The 16,266-nt window shown below is 53.1% G+C and overlaps 1 protein-coding gene across 1 annotated transcript in view; it reads left to right on the top strand.

Moving 5' to 3' along the window:
- The window catches only part of Plxnb1 (plexin B1), a 27,482-nt gene extending 15,657 nt beyond the window's left edge, over positions 1-11,825 (top strand). The window contains exons 22-39 of the mRNA XM_033759776.1: positions 156-398; positions 1,174-1,350; positions 1,425-1,573; positions 2,089-2,189; positions 2,276-2,493; positions 2,758-2,936; positions 3,079-3,145; positions 3,350-3,496; positions 3,923-4,091; positions 4,298-4,401; positions 4,474-4,558; positions 4,772-4,944; positions 5,112-5,272; positions 5,373-5,520; positions 7,631-7,695; positions 7,840-7,915; positions 8,825-8,899; positions 10,000-11,825. Coding sequence (XP_033615667.1) covers positions 156-398; positions 1,174-1,350; positions 1,425-1,573; positions 2,089-2,189; positions 2,276-2,493; positions 2,758-2,936; positions 3,079-3,145; positions 3,350-3,496; positions 3,923-4,091; positions 4,298-4,401; positions 4,474-4,558; positions 4,772-4,944; positions 5,112-5,272; positions 5,373-5,520; positions 7,631-7,695; positions 7,840-7,915; positions 8,825-8,899; positions 10,000-10,104 — 2,442 coding nt within the window. The 3' untranslated portion in view covers positions 10,105-11,825. The remainder of the gene's footprint in view (positions 1-155; positions 399-1,173; positions 1,351-1,424; positions 1,574-2,088; positions 2,190-2,275; positions 2,494-2,757; positions 2,937-3,078; positions 3,146-3,349; positions 3,497-3,922; positions 4,092-4,297; positions 4,402-4,473; positions 4,559-4,771; positions 4,945-5,111; positions 5,273-5,372; positions 5,521-7,630; positions 7,696-7,839; positions 7,916-8,824; positions 8,900-9,999) is intronic.
- The last annotated feature ends 4,441 nt before the right edge of the window (positions 11,826-16,266 follow it).

Genomic DNA, 16,266 nt, shown 5'->3' with positions numbered 1-16,266 from the left:
TATCTGCATAGCCGGCCCTCCCTCTCCCCTCTCCCTTCCCCCCTCTCCCCTCTCCCCCCTCCCCCACCCCCAGCGGCTGCAGTGGCTGCTCACAGCTTTGTGCAGGCCCCCTTCCATGCAGCCCCTCACTTCACCCTTCTGTCTTCCTCCACCAGTTTGAGGAGCCTTGCACTGTGAACTCCTCCCAGCTCATCCTGTGTCGCACACCTGCCCTCCCTGGCCTGCCCGAGGACCCCTTGGTCCGGATGGAATTTATCCTCGACAATTTGGTCTTTGACTTTGCAACACTGAGTCCCACTCCCTTCTCCTATGAGGCTGATCCCACCCTGAAGCCCCTCAACCCTGAGGACCCCACTGCACCATTCCGGCACAAGCCCGGGAGTGTGTTCTCTGTGGAGGTACTGCTCCCTTTCAGCACAGTGGGGCCTCAAGGCTCTCCTTTGGCGGCACAGCACTGCACATGAGGTGGAGGATGATTAGAGCAGGGGCTGGGGGCTGTTGGTGGTGGGAGTCCTGGGAGGGCTTTGTGTAGTGGCCTGGGTCCTGACACTCCCAACAGGTTTCTGCACAACAGTAAGTGGTTTGCACACAGAGTTGTAGGCGGTGTGGTACACAGCAGGTAATGGGCCGATCCCCATGCGGTGGCCTGACATGAGGTATAAGTCCTGGCATATGTGACATAGAGGTGGGCACTGGGACAGGCTGTGGGCAGACAGTTTGCTGGCTGCCTGAGGGCCATCTGAGTCAGCAAGGGTTTTAATTTTGTTTGGTAATCAAGATTTGGTTCTCTAGTCCCTTCCCCACTCTTGATGCTGAAGATTGAATCTAGGGAGCACTGAGCTATATCCCCAGGCCTTTTTAAAAGTTTGAGACAGGGTTTTACTAAGTTGCCCAGGCTAGCCTTGAACTTGTGGCAGGTTCTATAGATTTTTAGCTCTGGAGAAGGAAGATAGGGAGGGCCAGAGCAGGATCATGTGGAGCAGCCTATGTTCATCTCTGGGACCGCTGGTCCCAGCTCAGGGGAAGCAGTACCAAGGGACTGTCAGCCCTGCCGGCCCTGCTCCTGAGGATGGGTCTCAGGATCAGCCTTCCCATGCTCGGGGTTAGGGTTTCAGTGGGCACCAGCTCCTTGGGAAAAGTTTTGAATAACAGACCTATGGCTCTATATTCCAGGGGGAGAATCTGGACCTTGCAATATCCAAAGAGGAGGTAGTGGCCATGATAGGAGATGGCCCCTGCGTGGTGAAGACGCTAACCCGTTACCACCTGTACTGTGAGCCCCCCATGGAGCAGCCCTTGCCGTGGCATCCTGCCCTCCGGGAGGCACCTGACACTTTGCCTGAGTTCACGGTCAGGGGGCTGGTCCTGGGGAGGGCTGGGTGTTGGACACGGGCTGAATCCTCTCACAGGTGCTCCCTACACAGGTGCAGATGGGGAACTTGCGCTTTTCCCTGGGTCACGTACAGTATGACGGCGAGAGCCCTGTGGCCTTTCCTGTGGCAGCCCAGGTGGGCTTGGGGGTGGGCACCTCTCTTCTGGCTCTGGGTGTCATCATCATTGTCCTCATGTACAGGTGGGTGCAGCACATGTGGCGGGGCTGGGCAGAATGGGGTTGGCTGGGAAGGAGCAGATTTGATCTGGGCTCGGCCAAACATTTTCTCTAAAGGCTAGAGAGTAGGGCTTTGCAGGGCTTTGCGGGCAGAGTGGTCTCTCTCAAAACCCCTCAGTTCTGCTATTACCTACAAAAACAGCCATGGACAGTATGTAAACACGTGAGCATGGCTGTGTTGTAGCAAATCTTTGCTTATAGAAATGGGTCACAGGCCAGGTTTGGGCTGGTTATAGTTTGTGGGTTCCTGGGTGCATTTGTGCTGGGTAGATGGGGATAGGTGGTGTGGCATTTTGGGATGGGTCAGGCTGAATTGTTCCGGGTGCAGGCCTTGTCTTGGCTGGACTTTACCAGGTTAGGGTATGCTGGACAAGGTCAGGTCATACGTAGGTCACAGTTAGGCAGGTCTGGGCCGAGTGGGATCCAGCAAGGGCTTTGGCCTCCTTTGGTCTTTCCTTCCCACCCTTGGTACCGAGCAGGAGGAAGAGCAAGCAGGCCCTGAGGGACTATAAGAAGGTACAGATCCAGTTGGAGAATCTGGAGAGCAGTGTGAGAGACCGCTGCAAGAAAGAATTCACAGGTGAGGCTCCCGCTTTTCGGGGCTCCGTCCAAAGTTGCTCCTGAAATGTGGAACTGGCACTGAAGCTGGCCTTTTCTGCCCGACAGACCTCATGACCGAGATGACGGATCTCACCAGTGACCTTCTGGGCAGTGGCATCCCCTTCCTTGACTACAAGGTGTATGCTGAGAGGGTCTTCTTCCCCGGCCACCAGGAGTCACCCTTGCATCGGGACCTTGGTGTGCCTGAAAGCAGGCGACCCACTGTGGAGCAAGGCCTGGGACAGCTGTCCAATCTGCTCAATAGCAAGCTCTTCCTCACCAAGGTGCTACTCCAACCCTCAGCAGGACCACCCACTTTCTTGGCCCAGTCCTTCTCTGTCTTGCTGTTTTCTTTTCAGTTTTTTTGAGGCAGGGTCTCCCTTTGTAGTTCAGGCTAGCCCTGGACTCACTATGTAGCCCAGGCTGCCCTCAAACTCTTGGCAGTCCTCCTGCCTCAGCCTCCTGGGTGGGGATTACAGGCGTGTGTCACCATGCCCGACTATCCTGCTGTTTCTGAGCCCAGTCTCTCATGGTCTCTTCTGGCCCAGTTCATACACACGCTGGAGAGTCAGCGTACCTTCTCAGCTCGTGACCGTGCCTACGTGGCATCTCTGCTCACTGTCGCCCTACATGGGAAGCTTGAGTACTTCACCGACATTCTCCGCACTCTGCTCAGTGACCTGGTAGCCCAGTATGTGGCCAAGAACCCCAAGCTGATGCTGCGCAGGTCTGTATGGCTGTTGGGGCTGTGTGGAGAGTGGACAGCTAGACCCAGGAGCTAAGGTGGGGCCTTGGGTCTGAGGTCTGCCCCATAGAGAGTCCCACAGCCCCCGTACTGACGCTGGCCTGCCCCTCTCCTGTCGTCCTAGAACAGAGACTGTGGTAGAGAAGCTGCTCACCAACTGGATGTCCATCTGCCTCTATACCTTCTTGAGGGTAGGCGAGGCAGAGCCCAACAGAGCTCCTGTCCTGGGTGGGTCAGGCCCCTGGCACTTGCACATTCAGTCTGGAGCAGAGGCCCTGCCTGGCATGTCCTTGGTCATTTTCAGCCTGCATCTTATACCCTTCCCCAGCACGTATCACATCCCATACACCTCTGGCATTTGCGGGAGCCTTAACTGCCTGCACCCCTTCCCCCAGGACTCAGTAGGGGAGCCTCTGTACATGCTCTTCCGAGGAATTAAGCATCAAGTGGACAAGGGGCCAGTAGACAGCGTGACTGGCAAAGCCAAATATACCCTCAATGATAACCGCTTGCTCAGAGAGGATGTGGAATACCGACCTCTGGTGAGGGTGTGCCTGTGTGTGGTCTGCTGGGTCAGTCTCCTGTTGGGGTCCCAGCTTCCACGGTCTGTGTCTAGATAAAATCAGCCTGGCCTCTGCCTGCCCGTTAGAGAGAGGCTTGGATTTGTTTATTTTTGGCGGTGTTGGGGATGGAGTCCAGGGCCTTATGCCTGCTGGTTTCACCTGAGTAAAGAAAGGCGTGCACTTATTCAGGTGCTCCACCGTTCGCTCTCCACTGTGCTGGGTGTTGGGGCCACTGGAGGAGGCTGCTGTCCCGGGGGGAGGCAGGCAGGTGGAAAGACAGAATTAGGATCGCAGGGTTCTTGGGTGGTCAGACGCTTTCTCATGGGTTGTCCCTGCCCTTGGCCTTGTGTTTTGGTCATCTTGCGTGTGACTTGGTACCTGACCACTTTCCTGTGTCCTGTGTAGACCTTGAATGTGCTGTTGGCTGTGGGGCCTGGGGCTGGAGAGTCCCAGGGTGTGCCAGTGAAGGTCCTAGACTGTGACACCATCTCCCAGGCCAAGGAGAAAATGCTGGACCAGCTTTATAAAGGAGTGCCTCTTGCCCAGCGTCCAGACTCTCACACCCTAGATGTTGGTGAGGACCTGGAGCCTGGGGACCTGAGGTGGTGTTGAGCCTGGGCTGGCTTGTCCTGCGGGATGGGTGGGCTGTTGAGAGTTGGGACAGAGGCTGGCTCTGGAACCCTTCTATCAGACAGCTGCTCCCCTAGACTGGAGGGATTGGGTGGGGCTGACCCCGAAGGAGGGGCTGTGTCCCTGGGCCAAGCCCCTTTATCCTTGCAGAATGGCGGTCTGGGGTAGCAGGTCACCTCATCCTTTCTGATGAGGATGTCACTTCTGAGGTCCAGGGTCTGTGGAGGCGCCTGAACACTCTGCAACATTACAAGGTGGGAAGGTGGGAGTTGGAGGAGGGATGATGGGGTAGAGCTGGTGGAGGGATCACCAGCTGTGGTCAGCAGGTCCCAGATGGAGCTACTGTGGCCCTTGTCCCCTGCCTCACCAAGCACGTTCTCAGGGAAAACCAGGATTACGTCCCTGGAGAACGTGAGTACTCCCCCAGTCTCCACTGCAGTGTTCTACTCTTGTTTGCCCGGTCCTGGGTAATGTGGGGAGGTCCTTTGGACCTTGTGCCTATTTCCTTTCTACCCAGAGATGCCTCAACCATGTGCCCCTGTTCCTGGGAGAGTTGGCATGACCCAAGGGGTCCAGAGGAGTGGCATCTGGTGTGGGGCAATGAGCTGTGGGGTCTTGGCACAGGGACTCCAATGCTGGAAGATGTAGATGAGGGAGGCATCCGGCCCTGGCACCTGGTAAAGCCGAGTGAGGAGCCAGAGCCACCCCGGCCTCGGAGGGGCAGCCTTCGGGGTGGGGAGCGGGAGCGAGCCAAGGCCATCCCCGAGATCTACCTGACTCGCCTGCTGTCCATGAAGGTAGGGTGAGGGACTGGCTGGGGCTGATGGGAGCAAGATGGGAGTGGGGTCTGGGGGTGGGCAAGTGGCCACTTGTGGGGCCCGGGTGTGGTGTGGGGCTTGCTGAGGCCAGGCTGGTGCTGGGGTGCCCTTGCTCACTGTGCATCTCTGTTCCCCACTTTCTGCAGGGAACCCTGCAGAAGTTCGTGGATGACCTGTTCCAGGTGATTCTCAGCACCAGCCGCCCTGTGCCTCTGGCTGTGAAGTACTTCTTTGACCTGCTGGATGAGCAGGCCCAGCAGCACGGCATCTCGGACCAAGACACCATCCACATCTGGAAAACCAACAGGTGGGCTGGGGCTGGGGGTGGGGCTCGGAGCACACATGTGTTGGGTCTTCCCCTCCTCCCTCTCCAGCAGGCTCCTCAGCCATGTCCACCCTTCCCACAGCCTACCTCTGAGGTTCTGGATCAATATCATAAAAAACCCACAGTTTGTGTTCGACGTGCAGACGTCTGATAACATGGATGCAGTGCTCCTTGTCATCGCACAGACTTTCATGGATGCCTGCACCCTGGCTGATCACAAGCTGGGCCGGGTGAGCGGCCGGGCTGGACACAGCGCGGAGGGTGGGAGGAGGACGGCCTGGGCTGGGGATGGACAGTGCAGTGTGTGCAGACTCTAGGCTCTTCTGAGTTTCAAGGAGGAAGCTTGGGCAGGACAGAGGCTTCGTTATAGGAGGCATTTGACCCCAGGCGTCTCCAGGCCAGGTGTTGTGTAGAGGCTCTCTAGAAGTTGGCAGTGTCAGTCTTAAGGGAAGAGCTAGAGCAGGGGGTGCCCTGTGCCAGGGTTGGGATGTGGGCAGCAGGTGTAGCCTGGTACGGCTGAGTAGGTAGCCTGCTGGCAGCCCGTGGTAGCAAGCCAGGGCCACTGGGTGAGGGTCACCCTGAGAGTAGTCTGGACGGAGCCTGTGCTAGCCTCTTGACAAGCAGGGGTCAAGTGCAAGCCCACAAGAGGGCACAGGGCAGGCAGACGCTGTGGACTGGATGCAGAAGAAGGAAATCATGTGATCCTGGGGTCTTTGGTTGTGGTGAACTCAGATACAGAGGGGGTGAGCCTGTGATATTTGTGGGGCTACCTACCTGGTGGGTTCCAGTGGACACATGGATTCTCCAAGCTCAAAGCAGACTCAGGCTGCCTGGCAGACTTGGTTCCTTAGGCTCGGGTGTGTCTTTCTCCCAGTGGAGTGGCAGGGAGGCACATATTGGGAAGAGCCAAGTTTGAGGGAAGCACAGAGGTGTGTTCTGAGTGGTGCGGCAGCACTGAGGCCGGGAGTGGATGGTTATGATTGAAATAGCCCAGAGTCCATGGCATCTGGGCTCCCGGTGTGTCTCACTCACCCAGCAGGCAGGGCGCTTGTGGCTCCTTGGATCTATCAGAGGGGCTCTGCTTAGATCAGAACCCTGGGCCACATACTTCCAGACCTCTATGAAGAAGAAAAATGGAAAGTTTCACTCCACAGCGCTTTCTTTCTGGAGTCAATTTTGTTTAATCATTCTGCCTATAAAGAGCTGACAATCACAGGGCCACCCCAGGACCCGTGGGGCTGCCTCCAGGAGTGCATGCTATGTAGTGGCTGGGTTTTTGCCAGGGCTTTGTACTGTTTCCCTTTCCTGTTAGAACAGCAAGTGGTTCTTGGGTAGCTCAGGGATAGTCCAAACCAGGAATGTCAAGGGTCCCCTGTGGAGGTTGGAGAGAAAGCACGCACCTCTCAACTCAGGCTGGGAGGTGACCTGGACCTGTGTCCCTGTTCCTGCTGGGGTAGCACCACCTCACACTCTCTGCCTACCCCATGGCTTCAGCATTGAGGCAGAAGTCCTAAGAATAAGAGCGTGCTTCCTAAAACCTGCAGCTGCTGGGACTTGAATCTAGTGTGTAGAGGCTGGTTATGCTAAAATTTTGGGCTCTGACTTGAGAGACCTCCTTAAAGTCCTAGCTTAGCCATTGAAGTGAGGTGGTCTAGGGCAACTTACATGATTTTCTGGGCCACAGCTTACTGAGTTTTAAAATGCTTATATGGAGAGTGAACACTAGACATCTACTATGTGAGTCATGCCCTCCCTGCTCTGGTTGGAGGTGGATCTGAGCACATAACAAGGGAGGAGCCTGAGCTGAGCACCAGAGACGGGGCATTTGTGGCGGGGGGGAGTGGAGAAAGTTCCTGCAGAAGGAAGTGGTTTGGGCTGACCAGCCATACCTGTTAGTTGGGTCTGAAGGATTCCTGGGATGTGGAACCTTCTGCTTTGAAACTGAAGCACTTTGCCATAAAGAAGGATAAACGAGTCATTTGTAGGAAAATGGGTGCATCTTGACACCATAATGTTGAGTGAAGTAACTCAGGCACCCAAAGTATAAATAAAGAGAAAAAAGTTAGATAATAGGAAGCAGGTAGATAGATCTTTCTCAAAGGGGGTGAGGATCAAGAGATGTCAGGGAAGCGGGGGAGGGAAAGGGGATGAAAACGGAGTTAAGATGTGCTATGTACAGACACCACTTCCTCACAAGGAATGTAAACACTGTGCATTGTAAACATGTACTAATCAACATAAAATAAAACTGAACAAGTCTTGGAGACCTGGGGAGCTGATCTCTCTAATGGGATCTCATCTGTTTCTTTCCTCTTGCATTGCCCTCCTACGTGTGCCCAGGACTCCCCCATCAACAAGCTTCTGTATGCCCGGGATATTCCCCGTTACAAAGGGATGGTGGAAAGGTACTGGGGAAGACAGCGGAACTTGAGGGGCGGTTGGGTGGAGGTTGAGGTGTTCAGGCAGCTGAGGCCCTAGGTGGGCCCTGATGAGGGTGAGGGAGTGTGGGTTTGTTTACCCAGCAGCTGCTGTCCTGTATTTTCTGGCAGGTACTATGCAGACATTAGACAGACCGTCCCAGCCAGTGATCAAGAGATGAACTCTGCCCTGGCCGAGCTTTCCCGGGTAAGGCTTTGGGGTGGAGCCCAAGCTGTCTGCCCTAATGGTCCTACCTCCTTTATACTGCTGCCCCAACCAGCTCAGGGGGCTCCTTTGTAGGGAAGCCTTTGGGACCTTAGCAGCCCCGTGAGCTGGTTGGGGTATGACACACGCCATCATTCACGCAGTGTTCTTTCCACCCACTGCTATAAAAGGCTAGGGCTCCCAACATCTCATCATAGAGCAGGGAGGGGCCTTGTCTTGGCAGCTGCCCACAAGTGTGACTCAGCCAGGTGCCTTAGTGCCTCAGCCCTCACTGGGTTTGTGGAGTGGCTATGGTTGGGCTCCGGGCCTGCTGGCTTCTGCTTACCCATGCCTTCCCATGCTCGGTTACCTCACTGGGTAACGTGTCTCCACCTACTCCTAAGACAGCCCCCAGTGTTAAATTCAGGAATTCATGAAGGGCATTTCTGAAACAATGATGACAACAAGCACGACCTCAGTGCTAACAGAAGCTGTGCTTTTTGGTCCTACTGTGTGTCTGGTCCTTTATGGGGTACTGTGTTTCATCTGGTCCTCCTATGAGCTGCACAAGTTAAGTGGTACCGACTCCATTATCCACAGGAGGAGCTGAGCTTCAAAGATGTCCCCATAGAAGGAAAGAGTCGAATGAGATCATGGCAGAATTACCCTGGGCCCACACCCTGCAAGTGGCATCTGTCCTACTTGACTCTGGTCACCTGGGATGGTAGGGGGGCCATGCTAGAGTCTGATGGGGAAAGGATGGCAGGATCCCAGTGCAGACCCAGGTCCTGTTGAAAGTAGACCTGGGGTCTCCTCCCACTAAGGAGACACCTCTCCTTTCTGATTTTCCCTGATGTCCTGGGTCCCTGTGGCTGGTTCCACCCCTCATCTCTTATCTGCCCTCCTCCCTAGAACTATTCTGGCGACCTTGGGGCACGAGTGGCGCTGCATGAACTCTACAAGTATATCAACAAATACTACGACCAGGTGGGCAGACCCCGGGTCCTGATTAGGGGGCTTACCTCAAGGGACCTGCTGGAAGGATCGGGACAGATATGAGTTGGGGGAGCCTTTGCATTTCCCCCCGGCACTGAGGAGGAAAGAGGCTGGGGCCCTTGGCCGTTTGGGAGGTGTCTTTGGTGTGTTTTCTGGTGTTGGCTCCATTCTTCCCTGTCCCCTCCACCCAGTCCCTCAGCGAGACTCCCAATGTGGCGGTAGTGCTTGGGTTGGGGGCAGGCTACTGGGACCTGGAGATGGTTGTTGGGATGTGCTGGAGGACTGTACCACTGCCACCTCTGCCATGACCATGCCCTTACGCAGTCTCCACCAGGTTCTAAGGTTGGAGGTATGTTGGGCATGTGAACCATGGGAGGAATGGGAGGAACAGGTCCAGGCCCATAATGGTGGGTGAGGGGGCTTTCTGAGGGACCCCTGGACTGTGAGTACCTGATGGAATTGTCCATTTGTGCTTGCGTAGCACTGGTGACGTGGCTGTTTCCTACTGGGTGGCACTTTAACACTTTGTGGATCTGTGAGTGTGAGGTCTGGGCTGTGCGGCCTTGCTTGGCATGGTGTGGCCACATCACAGGGCAGGCAGGGCTGTGACTCAATCACAATGCCTTGCAGAGACGGGTAGGAGCTGCTGCCCTTCCAGTCTCCACTGATGCCTGAGTCAGCTCTCATTTGTGGTTTTGTAGTTGTTTGTGTGGCTCAGAAGCTGTGTTCCGTACCATATCTGTCTGGTTATGTTGGGTCCCTGCTCCTTGCTGTACTGGGCACGCAGGGAATGAGGAAGTGCTCCTGGCTGGCAGGCAGTGGCTGGGAGGCCTGTAGCAGGGCTCTGCAGCACTGGTTCCACTTGGAATGGCTTTCCTGGTGAGGTGGGTATTCAGTTGTTGCCACCAGTGCCAGGTACTGCATGTTACTCCCTAGCTCACTAATCCTGCAAACCTCAAGTTGCCTTCTTAGGAAATCAGTGAGGCTTATACCCCAGGTTGTGTTCCAGCATCTCAGGAGCTTGGTGAAGTCTGCAGTGACTGCGTGGGTCAAGGCGGTCTCCTCTGATGGTGTTGGTGTCTGCATTTCAGATCATCACTGCCCTGGAGGAGGATGGCACAGCCCAGAAGATGCAACTAGGCTATCGGCTTCAGCAGATCGCGGCTGCTGTGGAAAACAAGGTCACGGATCTGTAGGGACCTGGGAGCCCTGGTCTACTGTTGCCTTCGTCCTGTTGAGGCAGCCTTGGAACCTTGAAGGAGAGACCACCATCTTAGATGCCTGTAGTGACTGACAAGGAGAGTTAGAGAAAGGTGGTTCCCAGTCTCCTTGTAGCCCTGGCCTGAGTGGTGTTGGACCATCCTACAGGCCTGGGGTCTTGAGGCACGTAGGGCAGTGCCTGGCCAGGTCTGAGCCCAGTGACCCTGTGAGCTACTTCCTGTGTGACACCAGCCTGCAGGGAGTTGGGGATTAAGGGTTTCCAGAGAGTGGCTGGAAGGGCCTCCAGGCCCCTGAGGAGATTGTACTATTTGTGAACACTGGCCTTTGTCCCATCAGGATTCAGAGAGGAAGGAAAACATTTCTACTTCCTGTCTTCCTCTTTCATCCTCCTTGAACTTGGTCCAGCTTTCTCTGTCCTGTTGCTGCTGCCACTTGCAAGGTCTGAGAGATAAATGCCATTTCTAGGTCACTGCACACTGACTTCTCAGGTGGGCTGGCTGCCTAAGGCCACCCAGCCTCCTAGGCAGCACTAGGTACCCTGTGTGAGGGGCATGAGCTGCAGGGGCCCTTGGGGAGAGGGTGGCCTGCTCACCCAGCTTTCATTAAAGGATAACACACTGCGTGGAGTCTGATGTATGAGCCACCCGGCCCTCCCCTAGTATGTGGGAGGCAGCTGTGCTCAGCAGGCACCTGGGGGAGGCTGACTTCACATGTGCAGGGGTCTGGCCCTCATGAGTGTCCCCCACTGCAGGTCTAGCTGGCTCTCTCTGTCTCCAGGGCATGTCGAGGGAAGGAAGTGAGAACCCCATCCAGGATGGGGCTGGGGGAGGCCTGACACAGTGGAAGGGTCCACTGTCTGTCAGGGGCCTGCCTGTCCGCAGTTTGAGGTTTTTACTATCTTCACTCATACTCCATTTGTTTTGAAAGGAGCTGGAGCAGGATGGCACCATGGCAGGAAACTCCAAACACATGAGTTTTTTCAGTGTCCCTGTTTCTGGACCCCTGGTTTCATGACTTCCAAGTCAAGGCATCTTAGGGCAAGGGTTCAACCCAACTGCCTGCCTGCATAAAGGCACCTTGTGTGTTTTTCCCTATTTGTAGATGGAGGTGAGTTTTGAGCCTTAGTGGCATCTCACACTGCTGTTGGGTGAGTAAGGGTGGGGACTGATGCTCTTTGGCCGAGACTACCCATGGCATCAGCAGGCCAGACCCTCACCAAACAGGCAAGATGAGGGCCCTTCGGACAAAGATCCCGAGGAGGCTGACCCCTGTGGCGGTTTGCTTACTTTACTCCCCATTACCCAGAGGCCCCCACCCCACCTCCCTTGTCCTCTGTCCAGAGCCTTAGCCTCCCCTTGAGTGTTTGAAAAGATAGAGGGTGATACACTTTCAGGAAGAGTCCTTTCCTTCCTCTTCATGGCCCTAAAGCAATCTGCAAAGTCTTTGTCCCTAAGATAGCAGGAGTCATGTAGTTGGTTTTGTTCATCCATGTTAAGAGGAGTCGCAGCTGCTCTTTTGTGCTGGCTCTAATGACCTTTCTCCATTTCTGCCAGATGTAGGGACTACAGACAGGTGATGTCATTTGGGAGCATGTGAACTTTAGTTGTTTGAATGAGTGCCCCCGGTACGTGTTTTTCTTTTTGGTACTGAGGATTGAACCCAGGACTCACACACTAGGCAAATGCTTCACCATGGAGCTACATCACCAGCCTTTTAAATTGTTTTGTGTTTTTCTCCCTGAGACAAGGTCTTCAAAGTTGCCCAGACTGGCTTCAAACTTGTGATCCTCCTGTTTTGGCCTTCAGAGTAGCTAGGATTACAGGCGTGTACCACTACAGCGGGCCCAGCTAGGTTTTGTGTTTTTTTGTTTTTTTGTTGGTTTTTTTTTTTTTTTTGGTACTGGGAATAGTACCAAAAAAATAGCAGCAGCACCACCGAGCTAAATCCCCGCCCCCCCAGCTAGGTTTTCATAGTCCCTTGAAATGGTAATGAATTTCCACTGGTGGCTCTGGCAAACTGTGGAGTTTGCAGTCTCAGGGAGCAGGGCCGATGGGGAATTAGCTGAGGGTGGACTTCAGCAGGTACAGAGGGAGACAGCCTTGGTTGACGCCATAGGGACTGTGACAGCTGTGCTGCTGGGCCAGGCTCTGGAATTGAGGGCTCCCTGGAGAAGAAGGTCAAGTTGTGCATGCCTGAGCCTGTGCAAATGGGAGCACAAGTGCTGAACATAGTCTAAATCACACGCTGTCCTCTTTCCCCTCACAGAACATTGTGATAAAAGATGTAAAGGAGCTGGGCATGGTGGCGCATGCCTGTAATCCCAGCCCTTGCGAGGCTGAGGCAAAAGGATCCTTGCAACTTTGAGGCCAGCCTGGACTACATAGTGAGATTATGTCTCAAAACAACAAAAAATAAAACAACATGTAAAGGAAAAATAAAAAAACCACCACAGAAAGATAGGAAACTTCACTTAGTTGAGTGGAGATGCCAGAACTGACAGGACTTTGTGGTTGTTCACTTGGGTTTAGGCCACAATTTCACTTTAGAAATTTGTGATTCAGTTTGACCAGAATTTTCATTTTTCTCACCAACATTGCCAAGGCACAAACCTGTTAGCATATAGGGCTGATGTTTCCCATCACCTGTGGCTCCTTGAGGAGTTTATGGAATGACTTGGTTTCTTAAAATAGCTTTCACTAATTTAAATATTGGAGTAATTGTCCAAATGGTTAGAAGATCCAGGAATATTTTTTATTAACTTTTTGATGTTGAAAAAATTATGTGCTGGTCAATATAACAGCTGAATTTGTGATAATAAATGTTGGAATCATCTTGGAAAGCACTTGGAAGCTTGGGACGGGCAGAAGGACCCCGGATCTCGCTGGCAGTGCCAACAGATGGCCTCCTCACCTGTGCTGTGTCTGCCCAGGCTTCTCTGTTGGGCACCGGTACCTATTGCTGTTTATGCTTTACCCACCAGGCTCCTGGGGGTTAACACATTGAGTAACAAACACCCCCAAACTGCCTGGGACAGCTGACTGGCGATGATTCATGGATCTCTCCTTAAAAGGATAATCTCCTAAAAGGTTAATCCAATTCCAAGTTTACCAAAAACTGGAGATAAGGGTGTTGCCATGATATTTGAAAGGGAATTTCTTGATTGTAAAGTTGAGGTCCTTGTTACAAGGATTATCTGGCAGATAACATGTACCAGAAACTGATCTGTGGGCTGTCTGTACCCTATAAAGAACCTACGTGGTTAGGAGTGTGGAGCTCAGATCCCTGAGTCCACTGCGGGTGTCCAGGCCTCAGGTAAATTGGAAGAGTGGATGCGGTGGGGTACTGCCATCTTCTGGCCATCTTGTGGAACTTACCTATAGGGTACTCCTGTAATCTCGGCACTTGGAGACTGAGGCAGAAAGGTAGCAAGTGTGCATTCATCTCGGGCAACTTGGTAACTTAGACCATATCTGAAACTTAAAAACAAGAAGAGGGCGGGCCAAGGATTTAGCTCAGTGGTTCCGCCGCCTGCCTCGAAAGAGCAAGGACCCGAGTTCGATCGCTGGTACCAAAAATAAATAATAAGAGGAAAAGGTCTAGGGATGTAGTTCAGAGTGAAGGCTCTGGGTTCAGTCCCTAGTGCCACACACACAAACTAGGGCAGTGCCTGTGTCTGGAACTCTAGAAAATCACCGTGGGAGGCTGAAGTACTCAGGCTGGGCTCTAACATGAATTCTGGTCATTTGGGCTACATGAAAAGACAATCCAGGTAACAGCAAGTGGCCAGTCGGGGAAACAAACTGCTAGGTGTCCTAGCAGAGAGGGAGCTTCACCTGGTTACACAGGTGTTGAAAGGGCAAACAGTAAAGTTACCCAGATTAGTGGCTGCAGGAGGCTTTGACACCTTTAGAACTGGCAAAGGGGGCAACAGGTCACCCTAGTCCCTGCTGCTCTGTGGCTAGTGCCTGGGAAAAGCCAGGAGCTGAGTGCATGCTGCCTGGGGACCTCACACCCTGGCTCACCCCTTGGGCCTATGCAATGAAGATCAATGTCACTGAACCTTCTGTTGCCACCAGGAAGAGGATTCAAGCCCATCTCAGGACCCCACCCCCACCCCAGACTTGAGTTTTCCCCAGATGTCCAGCTCCAGGACCAGGGAGTGGACTGACAGGAAGCCTGCTTTGGGAGACAGGAGACTTGGGCTCTAGTTTCTCTTCTCTTGCCTGGTTGAGCCTCTGGGGAGAAGAGCAGAGCATTCTGGCATGTAGCGGGAGCCACCCTATGTCCTTGGCAGGTTTCCCAAGCTGGTGCCTGGTAGGATTTAATGAAATATTTAAGTGCTACATCTGTCCAGCTCCTGGCAACAAGCTGATGACATTTACCAGAAATAATTTAGCTGGAAGATAATTCAACTACTTATACAGCTGTGGGCAAGTACTACCCTTACCCACTTGGCACAGAGGGGTGTAGGGGCAGCCCTTGGAAGAGGAAGGTGGTTGCTGCCAGCCTGCAGCGGGATGGTGAGAGGATAAAAACTTGGTCTTCTGCCCCTCCCAATCCCCAGACTCAGATTATCTAGTGGCCAAGGTCCTGAAAGCCAGAGGATAGAGGATCAACTTCTGAAGTGTACAGCAGGGTGGAAAGCTGCAGAAAGGGCAGGTGGCACAGCCAACTTGAACACCTGCTGCCTTGGGAGGCACCTAGTAGGCACTTTGTCATGCAAGTCCGCAGTTCTTGCCAAGGGAGGTCTTGGTTCCCAGCCTCACAGATAATAGGATTTTCCCCACACCCAGTGTCCCCATGCACCTTGGGAGGGGCTGCACAGATTACTGAAGGACCTCAGAAGGGCTGAGTGGGCCTCTGCTCCTCCTCTCCAAGCTGGTGGGATGCTAGGTAGGCAGCAGTCACCGAAGGAAGACAGCAAACTGCAGGCCATGGAAGACAAGTTCTCTGTCTACACTTAGAGTAGAATTTGACCAGGGCAAGGCATGGGACACTGCAGAGATAGACCAGGGTGCCTGTTTCCCCTATATCACCAAGGTGTATGCAGGTGTTCCTCACCTGTGCAGAGCAACCGGTCCACCTGTGCCCAGCCCAGGCTGCTCACTGTACTTGTGTGTGTGTGTGTTTGGTGCACGTATGTATATGTATTATGTGGTGTGTGTGTGGCATTTGGAAGAAGGAGCCCTGATCAAAAGCCCTGGTAGTACAGCTGGAGAACCCCGCTTTTGCCTGGCTCTGATCACCTCGAGACAATTGACTCTTCTGAGCCTCAGTCCCTCTTCTGTCCTTAATCACTTCCAGAGGAGGCTTCCCAGGAAAGCTGCCACTGGAGGGGAAGCCGACTCTCATGGCATCTACAGCCTGAGTATAAGAGCTGGCCATCCACTGGTGAAGGGTGAACTGGGCAGTCCCTGGGACTTTGTTGGAAAAGGAGAGGAAAGGGAGGGGCAGCTGACCTCTCCTGGGCCTCAGTACTTAGGGTTAGGGTTAGGGCTAGGGTTTGCCTTTGTTGCTCATAATTGTTTTTGCTATTCTAGGTCTCTTCTGATTCTAAATGAATTTTAGAATTGTTTTTTTAAAATTCTGTGAGGTACGCAATCAGTATTTGGATTGGGATTGCATTAAATCTGTATAACAATTTTGGAAGTATGGCCATATTCACTATACTGGCTCTTACCTAAGAACAAGGAATATCTTTCTATTTTTTGATATCTTCTTCAAACCCTTTTTTCAGAGTACTATGGTTTTCAATGTCTTTACTTCCTCCAGTAGATTGATTCCTAGGTATTTAAATTTTTTTGGATGCTATTTTGAAAGGTGTTATTTCCCTGATTGCTCTCTCAGTGAGTTTTTTCTTTTCTTTTTTGGTACCAAGTTTCAAACTCAGGTCCTTGTTCTTGAGAGGCAGGCGGCAGAACCACTGAGCTAAATCCTCAGCCCTCAGTAAATTTTTTCATGTACAAGAAGGACATTGATTTTTGAGTGTTGACTTTGGATCCAGCTACCTCACTGAATCTAGAAGCGGGCCAGGGAATTAGCTCAGTGGTTCTGCCACCTGCCTTGCAAGCACAAGGTCCTGAGTTCCAGCCTGGGTACAAAAAAAAAAGAAAAAAAAATATATATATATACACACA

The sequence above is a fragment of the Fukomys damarensis genome, unplaced genomic scaffold (assembly GCF_012274545.1).
Source record: "Fukomys damarensis isolate Sample0158 unplaced genomic scaffold, DMR_v1.0_HiC HiC_scaffold_37, whole genome shotgun sequence".
NCBI lineage: Eukaryota > Metazoa > Chordata > Mammalia > Rodentia > Bathyergidae > Fukomys > Fukomys damarensis.
This window is presented reverse-complemented; position numbering and strand designations above follow the sequence as displayed.